This window comes from Phaethon lepturus, unplaced genomic scaffold, assembly GCF_000687285.1.
Source record: "Phaethon lepturus isolate BGI_N335 unplaced genomic scaffold, ASM68728v1 scaffold3897, whole genome shotgun sequence".
NCBI classification, from domain to species: domain Eukaryota; kingdom Metazoa; phylum Chordata; class Aves; order Phaethontiformes; family Phaethontidae; genus Phaethon; species Phaethon lepturus.
Genome location: NW_010552351.1, coordinates 66,166 through 85,284, shown reverse-complemented (window position 1 = coordinate 85,284; position 19,119 = coordinate 66,166). Strand labels below are relative to the sequence as shown.

Genomic DNA, 19,119 nt, shown 5'->3' with positions numbered 1-19,119 from the left:
CAGGAATATTTCAGTAAGCTTCATGACAGATGTGGGTTTTTTAAGTCAGGGCATATATTTAGATAATCAAATACAGACTTCATAGTCTAATTATGTGTACCATATAAATTAAAAAAAAAAACAGACACCTTTAAAAAGAAAGCTATGTAGGAGAAGGACTGAAAAAAGGAAAACTGTGTAGCCTCACACATGACTTTCAAGATCAAAGGATAAAAAAAATAAAATGACCGTTTCTGATTCTCCACAACGGACCCACCATAACTGTGGCCTATTTTTCAGAGCTGTATGATGTCTGTAAATGCATTGCATTACCTTGCATAACTTCCAGCAAGGCAAGACACACTTCTAAGAGTTAACTTGCATTTTTGAAAGACTCACGGATAATGAGTATCCTACTTTCTGCATGTAATTTAAAACCCGGATTCCTTCTTTGCTGCTGCTTTTTCCTTTTGATGTGGCATGGGTGTAATTTTGAACTGAATCATTATGTTGAGGAAACTTGAGTCCTCTCAAAAAACACACAACATTTTGACTAATATAGCTTAAGATTTCTCTCTCCTAATTTACAATAAGCTCTGGTTATTCATGTAATATAAAGTACAAAGCCATGTAAGATACTGATATAATATTACTGAAATCAACAAAACTAGAGAGCGCAAAACCATGAGACATTTCCTTTCTAGAAGACCCGGTGGCATTCATTTTTTAATAAAATATTGATAATATTATTCATAACACTGTAATATTAGAGTACTTTCTTGGCATTTTCTTTCCTTAAAGCCACTGACTTTTCAGAGATTTACTTATTACAAGATTATTCATCAGTGTGCAGTACAACTGTTATTGGTTAGACAAAAGAAGGTATAAAAATGCAAAGCACTGTAGTTTTTGCTGTAAAGGAGTCAAGCTTTCCAATTCTACATATGTGAAATCAGTTAAAGAAAAAAAAATTAACAGGTGACACTTAGGGCCAACCATCCCTTCCATGCACTCACTTGTAAAAGAAATGGAGTACTTAAAAAAAAGAGGCATTCAGAATGAAATCTTTATTCCACTGATTTCATCGCCTCAGCCTAGGTTTTCACCCTTGGTGACTTAGAGCCAAACCCGTAGTGCCAGAGGCACATGGGGAGGGAGAGGACACAGTACCCAGACAGTGGCTCCAAAACCTCAGCAGCTTGCATTTTCTATCACCTCCCTGCCTAAGAGTTAGGTATTTTTTAATGCTACCTTTAGTAGAGAGACACATTTTATCTATATTCCTTCCTAGCCTGCAATATCCTAAATCTAGGCGAGCACTTTCTTTAAAACATTCAGGAGAAATGGTAATTTTTCACCAAGTGATGGCAGAGAGTGAAACACCTCTGCCCCCTCTTCTGACTTCCATCCAAGAGGATACTTAGACTCCTCGGACATCAAAGTTACTGTACTGCTAGTCACTTGTCCATGCTTAGTGCTTCAGCATAATGCAGTTGGGTGATCAGAACGCCACTTGCCATAGCACGGGCAAAAGGCACTTATTCAGTGAAGACAGGGAGCAAAATATTATTTCCAAGCCAGTGTATCTTAGGAACAATTCCAGCTACTCAGATCAACTTTTCCAGAGTCAGAAACTTCCATATATGGATTAATAAAAGATGGGTTTGGATATTTGTAGAGAAACTTTTTAAGTTTTGCAGGGTGTTTTACAACATGACCGCTTCAATGTATGGTACAGTGGAAGCTGACCTCCCTTCCTGACACACTGACGTCCAACCTTAAATCCTCATTGTTTTTTGCTCCTTGTGACATACCTGTCAGTAGAATGACTTGCGCTATGTGTGCCTGTAACTTCGTTTCCTGCTTAGACATTGACTGTTAAGCGTAGTAGCAGCAACAAACATTTCCAGTGGGATGTAGACAGATGCCTGCATTGCTATCGCTCTTTCAGTAAAGCTGCCTTTCAAATCCCACTGTGACAGCAAACACAGCGCAGCTACATAAAGCATCACAGGCACTGTCTTACATACAGCATATGAATCATGCCTACCACTAGGATGGTAACTCATGTTCATTCTCTTATGCTGGTGTTACAGTAAACAATAGAACTTCCTCTAGGAGTCTAAAGCATCGTCACAGCTAAGGCCATAGGAACAGAGGGACATGCAGGGCTCTTTCCCAGTGCTGCTGTTCTTCTCATGTAACTGACTGAAATCAGAAATTTTCTGGTTTTCAGGAACTAATTCTGGGTTTATATCTGCTACTCTGGAATTCTTAATCAATTTTAATCACTTTTTTGAATTGCTGTATCCCTACATGATAGCAATGAATATGTGCCCACTTACATTCTAAAGGACTACTGGACAAAAAAAGACTATTCCAAAATTTCTTTCTCTGTGCCTATCTAAACTATCACACAAACTCAGCACTATCAGAAATTACCCTGCAATCATATGTCCAGATTTGAGACTTCAAGCCAGGGTGACACTGGGGCACTAACAAGCTGTGTCTGTCCCCAGGGAAAGCAGGCAGGTCCCTTCTCAAGGATGCAGCAGAAGCTGCTAGCCTAGTTCTTTTAGGCAGTAAAATGCAGCCTCCATTTTCTCTTCTGTATTAAAGATCTTAATGTAGCCAACAGCAACAGTATAAAATTCATGGCGCACTGGGAGGGCACAGAAGCGCAGAAGAGTTCAAGAGGCTCTTTTTACATCCTTTCCTATGAACACATTCAGCATGGAATTGAAATAATTTGACCTTGTGTGTGTACATAAAATGTCAATAAATACATACTGTTTTACAGGTCTTTTATGTATTAAAGTAAACTTGTGAGAAAAAATACTATAAGGAACATTGGTTTTGTTTTGTGGGTTTTTTTTGGTTTTTGCGGGTTTTTTTCCAAAAATGACAGTGAGCCATTAACACACAGGAGAAGATTTTTCTCTGTTTTGTACTATATTTTTTCCCCAATTCTGCATAGATTTTTTATGTGTCACGGACCACTCTTCTCCAGTCATGCTACTGTGAACTCTGTCTGTTGCTCTAAACTGATGGTCTAGCCAGCCCATTCCTAACAGCCATATCAAAATATGAAAGGCCAGAAAAAAAACAGAATATGCTTTCATGAATCAACACTTCACAACCTCAAACCAATCCACTAAAGTAAATTTTTAAGTAAATAAGACAAGCTACTGAGTGTCTGTTCCAAAGTAGTAAACCAGACATACAGTGCAACTAAAAAACTCCACATTATTCTTTAACCTGGCTTGCCAGGGTGCCTTAGTACGTATTAAGTTGCTATACCTGTGGCTAATAAAGAATCCTAGCATCCCATTGAAGAGTTTTGAGAAATTATGCCAAAGCTCAAGTGACTTCAACCACCCAAGAAGTTTTTTATAGCTCTAAAGCACTGGAACTTGGAAGAAAGGTCATTACCACACTTTTACGGGGGACTCCCGGGCACACCATCATAAATTGCTGTTCAAACTCCACCTACTTGGAGTTCTAAAGCAACTCATAACTTCTTTGGAAGAAAAAATAATGCCAAACAAAATAAAGCAAGTTAAACTCAGTATTGTTAGGTTTTCAAGCAGACGAGAAGTTAAACATCGTTGAGTTAATAATTACCTCGCAGAGTTGCCTAATTCTAGAGTCCTGCCACAGATCAGCATTGTCAGACTAGAGTCAGAGTTTCAAAGCACTGTAAAGCCCATTAATATTAAAGAAAACCCTTCCATTTTAATTTGAATTAAGCAACAAGTTGGCAATTTGACATGGTATAATATAAAGGCCTGCTCAGTAACCGCTTTAACATTTACCAAAAATTGCTATAGGAAAGTTCATAGTTTTGATGTTCTCCTAAGTCATCATTAGTTATGTTTACATACCAGTTAAAAACGCTGATGTTACTGAACTCTAATATGGTATTACAGATAAAAATGGAAAAATATCACCACATCACAGACCGGAAAACATAGGATATGCAGTCCACCAAAGGTTTTTTGGCCTCCTCACTATTTGGAGCAAAACCTTCTCATTTCTATCTACAAGATGGCTCTAATCAAAGCAGCTTGAATTAAAATTGTATTTCTGAAAATGCAAACTGTACCTTAGAGGAAGTATAAACACAAGCTATTTCCTTCCTCTAGGAGAATGATTTCTAACAGGTAGACATACGAACATGCAAGCGGGAGGGGAGTGCACAGCAAAGGGAAAACTTTAATTCTGCTTCAGTGCCTATATTCTCGGTCTTTTTCAGAATTAGTGTATGGAAGGCCAAACACATTGTTCAAAGTTCTAAATCACAAAGAATGAACACGGATGCATCAGGAGGACAATGATGCTGTAGTTCAGCCTCAGGCATATGAATATTTGCATGCCAAATTAAATATCAGAAGGTGGAACAAGATGTGCTCAGTAAACACACTAAGAGCAAACCTAACACTATACACTTGAATGATCAAGGTGAATCCAACACTGAACTTGTTCAAGTAGCTAAAACTTTTGATTTCGCCAAACCACATGACTCTCAGCGTATTCTGCCACTTTACCACTTTGTATTGCCCTGGGATAAACATCTTGTGCCTCCGAGAATTTGCATGAGAAACAGAAGTACTCAGCTGCACATTTGCCTACCCCACCAATACAGGAAAACCAGTTTGGACAGAAGACAAATGGGGTTTGATGCACCTGGAAAAAATGCTGCCCTCTGCAAAACAGCCAGCACAGCTGAAAAGGGAAAGGGGAGAGGGAGGTTTTGCTTCAGTGCCAAAAGCATTTATTCAATATATTACTAGAAAATAAGTAGCTCTACAGAAAGCATACAAATTAACATCAAGCTTTAAAAACATTATTTTCTTTGCTGAATGCTTTCCTAAATAGTGCCGGATCTCACTGGGTACTGCCTGTCACAAATGTCTGTCTGGAGAAGCAGGCAGTCTCAAGTTGCTCGCTGTCTTGAGCTTTCCCTGCTCCATCCACCGCGAGCTGTTCACTGGCACACGCCTGTCATCCCACCCACCCTTGCTGCCTGTGAACTCTGAGCCCATCACAGCAAAGCTGGCGCGTGTAGCATGCTCCAAGGAGGCAGGCAATTATTCTCATACACTGGGAATGGCCCCTCAAAACCTTAGTGGTGGCCTTGTTCTCTCACTTAGTAAAGACTGCTAATGAGGCAGCACTTATTGTCCCTCTCTTTTCCGTGCCTATGGAAACTGCCAAGCTCCTGTCTCATTCTTGCCCCTACCTCTCTAGAGGAAAAAAAAAAGGAACAGCTTTAGCTCCTGCCAGCAGCGAGGATACTCCCACGGTGCATGGGAAAAGCTTACTCCAACTCATAATTTTTAGACAGGAGAGATCCAAAGCCGAGTAGGCAGGGCACACTCTCACTGTGTAGAAACCCATGTCCAAGTCAGTGCTGGTGGGATTCAAGCTTGGGTTAATAATCATTTGCCATCAGAAGGATGTGCCACAAGTGGCTGGCTGAAATACTGCCTGCAGGCAGGGCAGCCAGGGCACTGGTTTGTGTTCCCTCTCATGCAGGGAATGAGACTGTCCCCCAAAACAAGGGGAGCAAGCGTGCACATGCAACCTCACTGCTGGGACATCTCTTAGCACACGTGCCCACGCCTGCGTGGACCTTTTCATGAAGTGTTTCAGAGAAGCTGAAGAGACTTCAAGCTGAGCTGCAGATGAATAAGACACTTTGAGTTTTGTTGTGTCTAGAGGCTGGACTAATTGGACATGTAAACACTCTGTTTACAGCTTTAGAGAGTGCATTTTGGGACAGATTTTATAAAAATCCACCACTATCTTTGAGCACTTTATTTGCCAACTTGAATGTTATTTTAGTATTTGGGGGTTGTTTGCTTATTTTACAAAATGTATTTGGGAGTTTTACACAGTACAGACAGATTACTGTCTAGCCCGTTTAATATTTGGCTATATTAAAGTCATTAAACCATTTTTCTCTTCTCAGTACTGAATTTATTCCAACCTAGAGGAACACAACACTCCCTTGTAGCCTGAACTGATAACACAGGCTACTATTATAATGATTTTTCTGTTTGCATTTTAGAGAGATTTTTTCCTCCCTGTGTCCACCAAAAGTAAAAAAAGCATGCCTCAAATCTCATGAGTAAATTGGAGTTTATGATAACACCAAAGAAAACTTCTAAGAAGTCCATTCATCTGTTGCTGCATTTCTTATAGTTACGAAACAAGACTTCTGTATGGGTCACAGGTATCAAAACATGAAACAAGATTAAAATTAAGATACTTTCACACAGTGAGTCAAACTGTATAGTAAGAGACTTCAGTTTAACATCCAGAACAATTTTGGCCTCAAAAAGTTAGTGGAGAAAACACCGGCACTACCCTGAGAATATTCATTGCTTGTTGGATTTTGGTTCCCTTTGGGAAGTGATAGAGTTTCAGAAAAATACCACCTCTGCCAGACAAACACAACCGCCAAATCCCTACAGCTGGGCTCGCAAGCCCCAGGTACTGTGCAGGCACTGCAGCAGAGAATTTCACAAGCAACGAGGGGCAAAGTTCTAGAAGGAGGCACACAGTGGAGTACAAGGCACAAAACTTGTTCTATTTGCAAAAGAACACAGACAATTTCAGATGTTTATTCCTGTGGTCAAGCTCTTTAGAAAGCTGTTTAAGATACAGAGTAATTCTTAGTTTGATAATTAGTATAAAAGATGCACGTTAAATTTCTAAGTCAAATTTCTAGTATGAAAGATCATTTTTCTTTTGGTTTTACTGAATTTTTCAGTATCCCTGGTGAATCTTACTTTAACATTTTTTGTAGTATATAAACTTCAGTTTTTATTGATAAACAACACAGCTTTATTCCCTTTGAGAAATCTTGGGTTTGTAACATTTTGTCTATTCACTTTTATTTTCTACATTGCTTCTCAAAATATGCTGATGGAATTCTATAATATACAAGACTTCAGACTTGCATAGCAAAAATTGCTTCTAGTTTATGCTGCATCATAAATTGGGGGTTTGCTGAACAGCCTGTATTCATATTTTATAAACACAAGGAACATCTTCATGCACCTTTCACATACACTTTTGAATCAAGTCACTGAACGGGAAGTTAATGTTGATGGTATTTCCCTTACTAGTCCCAACTCCTTACTTATTGAATAACATCATTCTTGTCTATTATTCTTGCTTATTTCTATATGTTTTGATTTTCTTTTCCTTCAAAGCACTGCTCTTTTTCTATGGCATTATTATATATTTTATGCCCACCTTGAATTTACTTCCCTGTGTTTATTCCAGCTTTTCTTTATATTCTATACTAACATTTCCTGGACCATACTCCTAGTGAGAGAAACTGATGCGGTGATCTATAAAACCAGGCTTTTATAGCTTGTGATTGCTGCCAAATGGGCTAGAAGAGTGAAAGTGGCAACGTTAAATAGGATAGTAAATGAAGGACTACATTGTGTCAATATTTCATCTCTTCCAATTTTACCGCCTATTGTGACTGTGTCTAAGTTAAAAAATATGAATTCAGATTTACTAGTTTTCTTATGTCAGCTGAACAACCATACTCCGGTACCTGCCTGGTTTTGCACGCCTTTTTCTTAGGTATCCTTGTTCCATTTAGTCCAGAGGCTCTTTGTGTAGCCATTCCATGAAATTATACTCAAGAGTAAAAAAAAGTCTGTGTCCTACAAAATGCTGTCCAGGCTGGCCTGTGTTCAATCATCCTTCTAACCAAGTTGGAAAAAGATGGTTGAGTCTTCTTTTATTACTTCTCCAACTGAATAGAGAATTATTTCAAATTTCCTTCATTTCTATAATTAAGGAGTTCTAATAATTTGTACCTCAAACACCTCCAATTTCTTAAGACGTATACATTCCACTGTATCTCAGTGGTCAGTTCAAAAGGCAGTTTGCTTCAACACATATTGTAAGAATTAAATCATTTAAATATAAATGGATAACAATTACACTGGAAGCATTGCTTTCAGTAAAGAGTGACTTTAATACAGGTTTACAGCCTATTCATTAAAATTGGATTTGAAGTGGCACCAGCACAAGATTCTATGCTACTCACCATAATTTCAAAATAAACCTCACACACCACTTCAAGTTACTAATTGGTCTCTATTGCGCTACGTACAGACACAGATGCATAATGAGAAACTCAAACTTAGTCTCACAGATATTTTGGAGTACTGCATCGCAATCACTTCCTCAAAGCACCACAAAGAGCCATGGAGGACTCTTGCAGCATCATTGGGAACAACTTCAGCTCATGAGAAAAGTGAAATAACAGGACTGTTTGGAATATCTCAACATCCCAAATTCTAAAGACATGTAATGCAATGGTATGAAAAATTATTTGGTTCAAACATTCTGAGAGCATTTTCTTGGAAAGGCGAGTTTTTTTGGTTAGGACTCTGTAAAATAATAGCTATTTAAGACAGTTCCTGTCCAAAATCAGAGACGTAGGGCTATTTTACTTTAAATCTTCATACTGCTGAAATGACTGAAGTTTTTGTTGTTTGAGTTCTGGTTTTGTTGGGTTTTTTTGTTTTGGCAAATTCTTTCTATGGTTACCTGCTTTAGAATAAAATTGATCTGAAACTCTTACATCTTTGAAAAGCATTCCTAGACATACCCGCTTTTCCTTTTCCCGAAATGCTTCTCTCAAAAATATCTCATCTAATAGTTTCTTCTAATGTCACACAGTAGCATGAAATTACACCACTTACTGGAGATTAGGCTTTATTCTGCAGCAGCAGGAGGAAATCTAAAGCACCGCCAGTCCAAACAGACAAAGGTTATTATATCCAATTTTTAGATACAGAATAGAAGAATTGAAAAAATAAGATCACGTAACTCAATCCTCAGAAACAGGTTATTTCACTGAATTTGCTGGGACCTATCCCCTGATTAATGTCAATCTTTTCTAAGACAAACTCCTGTGCAATTCTGAGAAACACAGAGTTCTCTGGAAGGACTGCTGACGACTGAGCTCTGTTCACCCACACATTTCTTCAGTAGCTGACCCAACGTCCCGTTTCCCACATCCTCACAAGGCATAGCCAGATGCCCAGGGACAAAGTAGTTACCAGGCAGTAAGAAACTGTGCTACTAGGACAGAAAACTACAATTAAACCAGAACTGCTCTGTTCTTGTAAGAATGAAGAAAATAATGTTGCTTTCTACATCTGTGCAACCCTCTAACAAAAAGACATTGTGCCGTCTTGTTATTTTATAGGCAGCAATAATCTCTATCAAGCCAGCTAACATCTTTCTTCAAACTCGTGCATTTCTTATATTTTAATAGCAGCATACATTTTCATGGTGTATTCTGCTATAATGTTATTGATGTACACAAAAATAAAAATTCCTAAATGAATTTTTAAATTCCTTCAATGAAAACATTCAAACTTAAAGCATTTTCTATTTTTCAATATTTTAGCCATTATTTGTAGAGAATGGGCAGAAACCACCAAGACCTTTCTGTGACAGACATCTTCTGTATTTGCAAGATCAATGTCAGATGGTGGCAGAATGTGCTAATTCCCTATATTTATTTCAGTCCCATCAGAAAATAGTGGCCACCATATTATTGTAACCATAATACAACCTTCCCACATATAGCCCCATAGAAAGCAGGAACGGTACAACAAACACATTTGATGTACAAGTCCTAAAAACCAGGAAATGAAAAAATCAAGCCACTAGTCAGTACACAGATCCTAATCCTTTCCCAACAGGCACATATCTTCAGCAACAACCTATACATTTCCTCAGCATTCTTAATTCTCTTTTCCTCCATTTCCAATTTCTAAATATATTCTCCACCAAGTTGCCTTCACCTCTCAAAACAGTAGTACAGGTTTTGTAAAAGAGTTTGGATAAAGAAGGCCAAGAAAGGTGACTTGAATAACAAGAAAGAAAACTGCATATTGTACTATGCCAATTCAGTGCTGACAAATAATTGCGGTCAAGCAGTTGCTATTTATTGGACTCAAATGTGCCAGAAATAAGCAGAACTGCCTCTAATGTTCAAAATATGTGCACATTCTATCATAAACAGAAGCTACATAAAGCCAGCAAATGGCAAGAACTGAATATTATATTACTATTAAAAATTCAATTTTAAAAACAAAAGCTATTTGTTTCAGACTTACATGAAAATTTTCTCAAAATTGTATAACTCAAAATGCTTTTAATGAAATATCATATAGCATTGTTTACATTGCCATGAAATTTTCAGCCACACACAAATTTCAAAAACTCTCTTCTAAGATATTATGTGGCCACCTGCTTTTAGAGGAAGGAAAAAAGTTTCATTTAACTCCTTTCTCAAACAGAATCTGAGAATGCTCTTCAAATCTAGTATGTTGCTTAGGCCACAATAAAATGCAGAATACCTTCAGTGTAAGTTTAGCTTTCTAATATATTACATCCTAGAGTAAAAGATAAGTAATTTCAAAATAATACAAAAAGATTATGGTAATGACTTCTTAAAGAAAAAAAGATCACCTTTGAGTTAGTTCTAGATGAGCCTTTCAATAATGACTCATTGTTGAAACCAAAACCTTTATCATCTACAGCACTCCTTCAAATTATGATGGTGGGTTACTGCAGGATTACAGCTTTATGTTTGGATTTCTTACCCCTGTTACACTGCAAGCTCAACAGGAGTGCTCCACTCAGAAGGAACTCATCTTTCTACAAATAGATCAATAGAAATTTTTACAATGAGCTCAAAGGCTCATCCCAGTTAAAGAAACCTAGAATAATAATCCCTGTATTTGCAAGAAAGGCAAAACATGGCAAATTAAATTGAAACGGTGATGACACAGCAGCAGTTACAAATAAAGAGATCTGATAAAAGTGCTATCAACCATTGCAAGCATGGAAGACTTCTAAAATCAAGGATTAGGTCTTCATGCAGCTGAGTTCCTTTCCTTTGTAGAATCTATTGTTTCATAGTCCCTTATTAAGTCTTGCACTTCTTTCTGAAATTGTGTCACACCATCATCTTCATTTTTTCGACATGACAAGAATGATAAAGAGGAAGTGGGACTGCAAGCTGCTGCTCTGTAAGGTAGCTTTTTACCACAGGCGCACTACTGAAAGACAGCCATCGATTAGGGCTTAACCTAATTTCAGAAACATTGCTTTAATTAGAGAAACAACATGCATACGGGTTGGTCAACCTCACCCATTAAGTAGCTCTGGAACAGAAGACACTTAAAAGATGAAACATTACCAATTAGTTAAAATGATTAGAAGATCAACAGAAGTAAAAGGTAGAATAATAAAACATGCACTTGCATTACCCCGATGCAAATTCCTAAAACAAAGATCCTCAGCCTCTCCTGTTGCTTGCACCCGCACACACAAGCCCCTATCCACAGTCCCACTCCAGCTGCTGGGACAGACATCCACCTTAACTCACACACCACCACAGACACACACAGACTGCATCTCCCTGTCGTAACTGGCCTTCGACACCGTAGTCTTTCCCGTAGCTTGCCCTGGATCCTCGATCTCCCCAGCTGTCTGTCTCACTGCCACATACACACCAATGGGGGTCTCAGTTGACTCCAGACCCCACAGTCTCTTTAGTAGCTGGCTTGGACATCCTGGTTCCTCCCATAGCCAACTTCTGCAGCACACTCACTCTGACACACACACACGTATATACACACACACACCTGGCTCACGTAACCTACCCCTGGCCCATGGGGCAGAGGCTGGGGACAGCCCTGGCAGGAGCTGAGTCGGGGGCTCTGCTTCCCAGACTGAGTTATTGGGGTTCCCCTGCCTGCTGCTGTGCCTCTGGGCTTCTTTGCACCTCCTTTGTGTGATGAGCCTTTTATCATACAACTTAACATAATCTACTCCTGTTTCCCTTTTTCCCCTTCTCTCATCCTCCTTTGAAAACATCCTGTTTCTCTCTTTTTTTCACCCTTTTTTTTTTCAGGGACACAAATACTGGACTTACATTCTTTTATATCACAAGTGAATAATGCACTGATGATTTCCACACCCAATGCCTCATTATTTTGGAAGTGACATCTCAGTGGGCCCTTCTCCAAGGCTTCTCAAACTGTGCTCCAACCACATGCCTTGAGCAAAAGAAGGTTAGTGCCCTTTCTGCTGAACATGACAGTTTTGAAAGCTTTTATACAGAATATAATCAATATGAAATATTAACTGTACTGGTATTGAATTTATCCTATCACCTGTTGCTCACTTCAGAATACCCACTGAGATCATATATGAAACATCAGTACAAAGGGCAAAGTCATATCACATGGAGTTTTAACTACTCCATCTTGTGCTTAGATTTTTGTGTTTGAGAAATCGAAGTGGCTACTTAATGAAATAATGTGCCCCTTTAAAATATTCTGTATTTGATACAGATCAGATCTTATTTAATATGCTCTCTGAACACTGCTTTTAATCTCTCATATGCAAAAAGAAAACTGTTCATTACAGTTTTCTGCTATAGTTCATGAGTGAAAGCCATCGTTTCCACTCGTAGTCTTTTCCTTGAAGTGTACATCACCATGAAGTGTTTGTGACAGCTAACTTTTAAAATAACCTATGTACTTTTATTCACCTTATTGCTATGATGAGAGACCTCACAGCAAGGATGGAATAACAATATGGAAACTAACCATCTAATCCAACTGGACACACTTTATTGAAGTCTTATTACTTCCATGTGTAAGAGGAAACTAAAGCCAACTGCAATCCCCGATTTTTGGCATGCTCAGTATGCATTGTATCCAGCAAAAGAGAATTTAAATTTTCATTTCTTATTTTTACTGCACAGTGATATTAGACATATGGACTTAACTTGATCATTTAGGGATCAAGTGTTTTAACTGAATAAAACAAGCAAGGTCTTTATTATGCCTAAAGCAATACCGTTCTTTAAAAAGTTGTAATGCTTTATAAATATTATTCTAATCTCTTTTGCGGTATGAATATTCTTAAAAATAACTGGAATCAAAATTTTAGTACGGATGATAAAAATCTTCAAGAATGGGTATAAAGAGTAATGACAATATGGTTGTAACAGGGGTTCAATTCAACCAATTTATATTAAAGAAACTGGCTATGGATAAATTCAATGCCAAAGAGTTATATTCCAATTTATTCTCAGGTAGCACGTGTGATTAACTAACTCATATTTCTCAAAACACAAATCCTAGTTTCCTAAAAAATATTCATATAAAATTATGAGCTACTATCATGAAGCAAGCATTAGCTTTCAATTTCAACAGAAATAAATAGTCTTCTATTAAAGCATTTTAAACTTTGTTTTTTAAGTAAGTGATATTTGTCAAGATACATCTCTGATCTGAAAATCAAACCCAGGATGGATCAATCCTTTCTTAGTGGAGGTCTGAGGAGATTAAAAATTAATTTTGTAGTTTCAGCAATATATTGAACATCTTGTGCAATGAATCTTCCAATAATATTTACTGATAAGCTTTTTTGTTTCTTTTGAACTCCCTTTTCTCTCCAACACACATGCTTTCCTTTGTTATGCCAGTAAATCACAAGATTGCTGCATGGCTTAGAATAGTTTTCTCCTCAAGTGTCGATAATACCAGAAGACACTAAAAGACAGGTTCTTTTGCTTGATTTCACATTTTTGTAAGAATTTAAGAAAAATAACTTTCAACCCTGATGGCTGACAGTACCTTATGACTTTACTAAACCTATTTTAATGAAATAACAATTAACTCTATTCTTTCCTACAAAAAGGCTAATTCACAAGCTTTCACTACTGCCTGTATGGCTTATATTTTGTGAGTTTTAGAATCCCATTTCTCTCTAGTTCTATAATTTAACTACTGGCAATCAGTAGTAATCAGACAGTGATGGACACAATTTACATGTTTCTATAAACCAGTATCACTGATGTGCATAGGAAAGAAATCGAGTGAAGGGGAAAATCTGTATGCAAGTACACATATAAAAATGTGTCAGAGATCTCAAAAGGACTTTCAAAAAAGTTAAAGCCTAACGCTCCAGACAACTGGTACTGTTGTACATCTCAATCTTCCAAAGCTGTTCTGTGCAGACAAGCTCTATACATGTATGAGTATCACCACAACTATACATGAACCACTTTCGCCGAATGCTTTCCTAATGCGGTCTCTGAACACTATGTCTAACACCACATTATATGGTACTGGCCCTGGGTACTTTTTCTTGCGTCTGAGTTCAACATTCCTAGAACATATTTTTAAGAAGTTTGGTGGATAAAAACATGAGAAAGGTAAAAAAAGTGCATGAAAAATAGACTATACATAAAGATTTTTCCTTTGCACCTGACAGCACATCCTCCCTGCTTTTCAGTGAAAGTTAAATTTGCTATCTTAGCAGATGCTATGCATGGTGCCTGGTAGGTACGTGGTTTCTCAGATGTTCAGGTAAAGTAACACAGGCATCTAAAAACTGAAATTTAATAAAAATGTAAAAAAAAGTAGTTTTTAAAATATGAAAAACTCAGCTTTTAATGTAGTAATAAATATTCTTTCTCTAGGTAAACATATTCAGCCATGCAGAACACTTACAAATACAAATAACCTCTGTACCTGAACTGTGGAACTGATTTCAGATGCAAATCCTCCTGTCAAGGGAGCCTCATGGCTAATCAGCAATCGCCCAGTCTTCACCACCGACTACAAAGGAAAAACAAACCCCAAAAATGTAATCAAATTACAGCTCTTGTGATTTCTTACCTATGGAATATGTGAAACTTATGACATTATTAACAGTGTTAGAATGTAGCTACTTTTCCCCTCTTGCATTTTCACTGAAAGAGGAATCATCCTAAAAGTCTAAATGGAGTAATTAATAGGATATTTTTATATTTACTATAGAAGCGTTTGCAACTTCTACTCCATTTTAAGCAAATATCAAGAATAAAAATTGATTCTACTGAATATGAATTTACCTTATCAATACAAACTGTAACATTTCTGAAGGAGAATAAGGATTTTACCAAGAAATCAGTAAAAACTTGGATCCTGAAAATACTCAAACACACACATGTAAAGAAATCCTTCACTGATACATACCTCTGCACAACCAGATCCTAGGTAAAGTCATGAATGCTAGCTATTCAGAAAGTAAAACTGTTAAATAAAAATTTTAATCCACATGATTGTTTTCTTGCTAATGCTGCTTATTTAAGTTTTACATGGCAATTACAAGCAACATTTTTCTAATTTTAAATTTAAATGTTTGTGCAGTTTTATGTGATCCACTCTATAAATAATTACGTAGTACAATACATACAGAAGCTGATGTAAGCACCTTTTAATCAAAAACCAAACTGGATTCATTGTGAAACATAACTATGAAAGAAAAATGTTTTTTATCTGATGGGAGTATAAAGCTTCAGCACACCCAGATATCTTGAAGTTTATTGCAACTACATGCTAAATTGCCTAGAATCGAACAATATCATATACCTTTGGTCAGAAATATGGCAGCAAAGTCTCACTTTTCGTAATAAACATCTTATAATTTCACAAGGTGCATTAAAAAGTTTCATGAACTTCTAAAGATGCACATCGGAAAGAAAAAATCAGAATAAGGTGTATGTTAGTCTTTCAAAAACAGTTACAGTCTGATTTTTTAAGATAAGTATGTCATGTACCATTAGTCATAAAGTGGAAAAGCCCAAGACAGTGCTAGGTATCAGGTCAAACTTTCTTAATGCTGTGATCTTCAATCTAATGTCAACACCAGCACATTCTCCAGTCAGGCAGCTCCGTGTTGTCTACATAATAGAATACATAACGGCAATGCCTTAATTGTAGAGCTTTCCTTCTGATTCAAGTACTTTTCTAATTCTTTTGCTTTTCTAGCGATGACTCAATCAATGGCTCTAAGCTGCTCATCCACAGATGTACTGGCAAGTCACAGGCGTATAAACAAGATGATCCATATACTGTACTATGAAGTGGTTTGACAACACTCAGAGCTAAACAAGACAGGAAAAGGCATTTCAACAGTTGGAAAGTAATCCACAGTTACGTAGGCTGATTTCTTGAATTTCTTTTGCCAGCACTGGAAACTCATATCTAAAGAGCAGAGGCATTAACTGCACTATAAATCTGTCCAATATATCAAAACAACAGTTCAACAAACAAAATGTACACTCCACTTTTAAGTTGATATGACAAAACCGATACAATCAGTTTTAAGTTGCTATGGTAAAACTGATATAAATAATCAATTTTTAAAGTTTTTTTTATAATCCTCTTATTTTAAACAAAGATTCTTTTGCATATATTTGTTCTGAGAGGTTCACACTCTGAAACATTACAAGCTTTCATTAAAGTTGCAGATCTGGTTTCTCAGAATTTAATAGTACAAAACAGACACTGTTAGAACACATATAAAAAAATCCACATGGGATCAGACCAGTAATCCAGCAGTCCAGTATCCTGTTTCCACAATGGAGACAATCTGATGTTTAGGAAAGAGTAAGAATAGTGCCTTTAATGTGTTCCTTCACTATCTCCCAGCCACCAACTGTTGAGTCCAATATGGTTTCTTGCTCCAAGTAACTGATAACTTTTCTTGCTTGAATTTATCTGTTCTCAAATTGAACCCATGTAAATAATAAAATAAAAGGAGGGGATATTATGTCATTTTGGAAATCTGCTTCTCTTACATAAGAAATCTTTTATTTTCATGTATGATTCCCAGGGACTTCAAGGATTCCTTGCCTGTAGGAGCTTGTTAAGAGTGAGCAAGTGAGCAAGTGAGCAAGCAGCTGTGCTCACCAAGCATTGCATACAAGCATCTCAGCCCTGCTAAAAAACACTATACATCACTCCTGGTGGGAAACAATGCTAGCATAGCTTTGGTGCTTTTAGTACCCATCCTAGCTTGTTGATCAAGTGGGTCAGTGTGGATACCTGCACCACACTGTGCCATGTAGAAATACCTTAAAAATTCTCCCAATGGTTAAAACAGAAGCAAAATGAGCAGAAATTAACCACTTTGCTGCACCGCAAATAAAGTCCTGGACTTTATAGAAGGATGTGAGTATTGCGATTCCTGAATATTACAGGCTCCCCTGCATCAATTTCTACTTCACATTTAACACTTGTTCCTAAGCTACAGTGAGTCTTTCAGAAAGACATGCAATCTTAATTATGGTATTTCCAGTGTTTGCAAATGCATCACAGCTATTGGTAAGTTGTTCCAGTGTTTAACTGCCTTCCCTGTTCAAATTTTGCAACTTATTTCCAAACTAATTTGGCTGACTTCAACTTCAAGCTGTTGGTTCTTATTTTACTTCTGTTTGCTAGATGGAGAAGCTATCTATTATCACATTTCTGCTCCCCACATGAATACATTAAGATTGTGATCAAATGATCTCTTAACCACACTTTTGCTAAACTAAGCAGACTGAGCTCTAAATCTTTCACCATACAGCACACTTCCAATTCCTTCATCATTCTTACAACCCTACCCTGAATCATCTCCAGTTTTCAATGTCCTTCTTGAAGTACACCCATCTGGAACTAGCATTCCAGCCTTTTTCAGAACAACGCCAAATACGGCGATAATATAACCTTAATACTGCAACTCTTGGATGTATGAGGCCTTTTGGCCAAAGTATAACAGCATGAGTCCAGTTTCAACTGATGACTGCGATTCCCTGTTCTCGGGAAAGAGGGTTTTGTTATTAAAGTATAACTGCTTCTTGGAATAAAGATGGAAATATAGTGTTCATTTATGATTTCAAGATACAAAATTGTATTTGGGTAGGCTGAAAAATATATTGTGTGCCTGAACTCAGCTCAGTTAATGAACCTATCTTCTCTTTATCAGTGACTGAGTGTCTATTTTATCTATTTCTCCAGCTATTTGTCACCTCTAACATCAGCAAGTTTTAAATGTTTAACCTCAGTGACTTTACTGTTTCCATTCACTAGCACTGCCTTTAGATGACATACGGTTAAAGTCAGTGCAGCGCTAATGCCTTACTTCTCAACTATGTTAACTTGTTTTGGAAGCACCTAATTATGAATTGTTGATAGTGTATTTCTAAGTTATTTTTCCCTACCTGCTTGTCCTTGCTAATTTTTCCATAGTTTTGTAGATTATTCCTTCTAACTGATTTGGGATACAGTTGGGGGCAGGAAAGTTGTTTGGGGTCTTTTTGGTGGAAAAACTATTCAATAAGGCATCAGATTAATAAATTACTGACAGAAAGATACTTTGGTTCATCAAACATATCGGGTCTCTGTATGCCCTCTTAATTTTAATTATTACATTGTTTTCTCTATCTTACAGATGACAGTACTATACAGTAATAACAGCAGCCAATGGCAACCAATGTGATTTTCTTAAACTAATTTTTTAAATATATATTACCATGTAGAAATGTTTCAGACCATATATCTTAGAAGAAAGTCATAGCCCATGATGAGAAAGCCCAAACTTTTCCTACATTGATAGTGTTCTAGAATGGCTAACTTATTTAATTTCTGTATCTTCATATGGAAATTTAATCTTATTTCCTGGAAGTAAAATGGTTAATCAGTTAAAAGGGATAGTTTCAAAAGTAACTGCACTACAATCTATAGGGCACAGTGGACATTAATTATTTTCAGGTATCAGGTCTTCTATAAAACATTAACTTCATTTTTAAAATATACTATAAAACATTAGTCCCTGTCAAATCAAATAAGGCAAGCATTCAATCTCCAGGATAATCAAAGCCCAACGTTCAGAAGAGCATTTACAGTCCAAGCAAATGCAGCATGGTAACATCCAGCCATGGAGTCCTCATCCTTCAAACTTCATGGGAAATACCACTGGCATAAAACTGGAGAAGATAGTGGTTAAATCAGCACAGTGTAACAAATTGGCCAGCAGGAAATCCTACGATTTTATCGTCTTTTTAAAAAGTGGATAGTTGGAGTGGTTTCTTTTCATTTCAATTAACTAGAGAAAAGAGTGGCCTTGCACGGAAAATGATGTGTTTTGTCCCCTCAACCAGAGATGTGTTGCATTTCCATAAGGGCTTGATTCTCCTCCATTTTCCCAACATCCCCACCCTATCTTCCAAAACCTCAGTCTTTACATTTCTTCTTA

At 37.1% G+C, this 19,119-nt stretch overlaps 1 protein-coding gene across 1 annotated transcript in view; it reads right to left on the bottom strand.

Moving 5' to 3' along the window:
- Nucleotides 1-19,119, bottom strand: part of BCKDHB (branched chain keto acid dehydrogenase E1, beta polypeptide) — a gene marked incomplete at its 5' end in the record, with an annotated part of 106,570 nt that overhangs the window by 39,731 nt on the left and 47,720 nt on the right. The window contains one exon of the mRNA XM_010291174.1: nucleotides 14,589-14,675. Coding sequence (XP_010289476.1) covers nucleotides 14,589-14,675 — 87 coding nt within the window. The remainder of the gene's footprint in view (nucleotides 1-14,588; nucleotides 14,676-19,119) is intronic.